Source organism: Vicia villosa, linkage group LG2 (genome assembly GCF_029867415.1).
Source record: "Vicia villosa cultivar HV-30 ecotype Madison, WI linkage group LG2, Vvil1.0, whole genome shotgun sequence".
NCBI lineage: Eukaryota > Viridiplantae > Streptophyta > Magnoliopsida > Fabales > Fabaceae > Vicia > Vicia villosa.
In genome coordinates, this window is record NC_081181.1 from 22308173 (window position 1) to 22311074 (window position 2902).

The 2902-nt window shown below is 34.4% G+C and overlaps 1 protein-coding gene across 1 annotated transcript; it reads left to right on the forward strand.

The window, feature by feature from the left end:
- The first annotated feature begins 318 nt into the window (after positions 1–318).
- On the forward strand, positions 319–2135 carry LOC131649591 (3-ketoacyl-CoA synthase 6-like). Its single transcript, XM_058919345.1, has one exon. The coding sequence runs from the start codon at positions 428–430 to the stop codon at positions 1916–1918; it is 1491 nt and encodes a 496-aa protein (XP_058775328.1). The 5' UTR covers positions 319–427; the 3' UTR covers positions 1919–2135.
- Positions 2136–2902: the final 767 nt, after the last annotated feature.

Genomic DNA, 2902 nt, shown 5'->3' on the forward strand with positions numbered 1-2902 from the left:
AATCGCAGTTGCGAGGAGTCAGTTCTGATATCAAGTGATTTAAGCTCTTTTTCAATCACAGTTGCGAAGATCGAACCGTAGTTTTCTCTACAAAATCATACAATAATTACTACTGAACCAAGTAATGATTCATAATAAAACATTACTTATTGTAAAAGTGTGTTAAGGTTTAGTTAGAAATGGAAAGGGGAGTTATGAAAATTGATGTTCATATTTCAATGAGCGTTGAGAGATGTGAATCAAGTTTCATCATTTAATCTTTTCATCTGCCCCCTTTCTTTTCTTAGGTCCCTCCATCCCTTTAAAACCACATCTTCACACTAATCATCCATCATCAAATTCCAAACTCTTTCTTCTCTCAACATACCAATCAACATATCATAACTTCATAACCCTTTTCTTGTTTTCATCAAAGTGCTAACAAAAAATGCCTTCAATGTTGCAAAATTCCTCTAACTCTTCAAAAAACAAGTATGCTAAACTTATGTATCAATATTTTGTGAACCATATTATCACCCTCACATTCATAACCATCATGATTTGTATCTTCATAGAATTACTACGTTTAGGCCCTTATGAAATTCTCAATCTTTTCAACTCCCTTGAGTTTGATCTCATACATATCCTATGCTCTATTTTTCTCATCATATTTATATCAACAATATATTTCATGTCTAAACCACACACAATCTACCTAGTCGATTACGCGTGCTTCAAACCGCCGATCACTTGCCGCGTTCCTTTCGCTACATTCATGGAACATTCGAGACTAATCCTCAAAGACAATCCGAAAAGCGTCGAGTTCCAAATGCGGATTCTCGAACGATCGGGCCTTGGAGAAGAAACATGTTTGCCACCCGCAATCCACTATATCCCGCCTAATCCAACAATGGAAGAAGCGCGACGGGAAGCCGAGCTTGTCATCTTCTCGTCCATGGACTCGTTGTTCGAGAAAACCGGACTCAAACCTAATAACATAGACATTCTTATAGTCAACTGCAGCCTCTTTTCTCCAACTCCTTCTTTGTCAGCTATGGTGATCAACAAATACAAACTTAGAAGTAACATCAAAAGCTTCAACCTCTCCGGAATGGGGTGCAGCGCGGGCTTAATCTCCATCGATTTAGCGCGCGATCTTCTCCAAGTTTATCCGAATTCCAACGCGGTTGTTGTGAGCACAGAAATCATCACACCAAACTACTACCAAGGAAAAGAAAGAGCAATGCTTTTACCAAACTGCTTATTCAGAATGGGAGGTGCTGCAATTCTCTTATCAAACAAAACCACAGAACACAAAAGAGCAAAATACAGATTACTCCAAGTTGTTAGAACACACAAAGGCGGCGACGATAAAGCCTACCGTTGCGTATTCGAAGAAGAAGACAGAGAAGGCAAAGTAGGCATTTCACTTTCAAAAGACCTCATGGCAATAGCAGGAGAAGCATTGAAATCAAATATAACAACAATTGGTCCTCTTGTCCTACCAGCATCAGAGCAACTACTCTTTCTTCTAACCCTCATTGGCAAGAAAATCTTCAACCCTAAATGGAAGCCTTACATTCCAGACTTCAAACAAGCCTTTGAGCATTTCTGCATCCATGCTGGTGGCCGCGCTGTGATCGACGAGTTACAGAAGAATCTTCAACTATCATCCGAACACGTCGAGGCCTCGAGGATGACGCTGCATCGGTTCGGGAACACGTCTTCGTCGTCTTTATGGTATGAGTTAAACTATATTGAATCAAAGGGAAGGATGAAGAAAGGAGATAGAATATGGCAAATAGCTTTTGGAAGTGGATTCAAATGCAATAGTGCTGTTTGGAAATGTAACAGAAGCATTAAGACACCAATTGATGGACCTTGGGAAGATTGCATTGATCGTTATCCTGTTCATATTCCTGAGATTGTTAAGCTTTAAATCTATGGAAGAAAAAGAGAAATATATATATATGCTGCAAGGGAATATAGATTTTCTTTGTGGTTTGGTTAATTTGATTTACCATGTTCCTTGTGTAGAAGAAGCTGATTAGATATTTGTCATTTCTATATTATACTTGTTACTCAAATTTCTTTGTATTTGAAAAGTTATTGGAATTTACATATACAAAATCATGATTGTTGCTTCTGTGTTTTAAGTCTTATTTGTTCAGTTCATATCAAATACTTAGCTAAAATCAGTGACTACTAATTTTCTATAATTTTTCATTTTGCTTATTTTATGTTTCAAATTTTAAACATTTAGTAGGAAATTAGAGTTATAAGTTGCGGTCCGGTTTGTTATCTGTTTTTTTTTATTTTTATTTCTATATAAATTTTATTTTTGTTCAATGTTATTGAAAAAATTGAACAATTATAAGTTGCTCTACAGTTTGTTATCGGTTTATTATTTATTTCTATCTAAATTTTATTTTTATTCAATGATATTGGAAAAAATTAGTATAAGAGTCACCGGAAAACACATTTAAACTTTTATTAGAAAGTAAAAAAATATATATAAATAAATAAATATTAATTTTTAGGGGTGAAACTATGACTTTGACGTATTAACACAATATAATGTATAATTGATTTATTTTTTTCTAACAATATCGTCTAAATAACGATTTCAAAAGAGCAACACCATACAAAGTTATACAAATTTAGAGTAGAAAATATTAAAAATAATATTAAACTCGATAATTGTGCTAGTTTGTAAAAAAAAAAAACGTAAATTATTGATAATAAAGGTTAAAGTATTGTCAACTATTTGGCTACCATTAAGACATGCCACCATGGTGACTAATCTACCATTCACTTTAAAAGTTTTAACAAGGATATTAGGATAATTTCGCTCTCACAACAAAGACAACGATTTTCACAAGGCTTTTTTGCTTCCTTTATACAACTGCATCTTTTTCAATGT

What these genes read in the sequence shown, in the direction of transcription:
- LOC131649591 (XM_058919345.1), top strand. Translation starts at nt 428, where the DNA reads ATGCCTTCAATGTTGCAAAATTCCTCTAACTCTTCAAAAAACAAGTAT.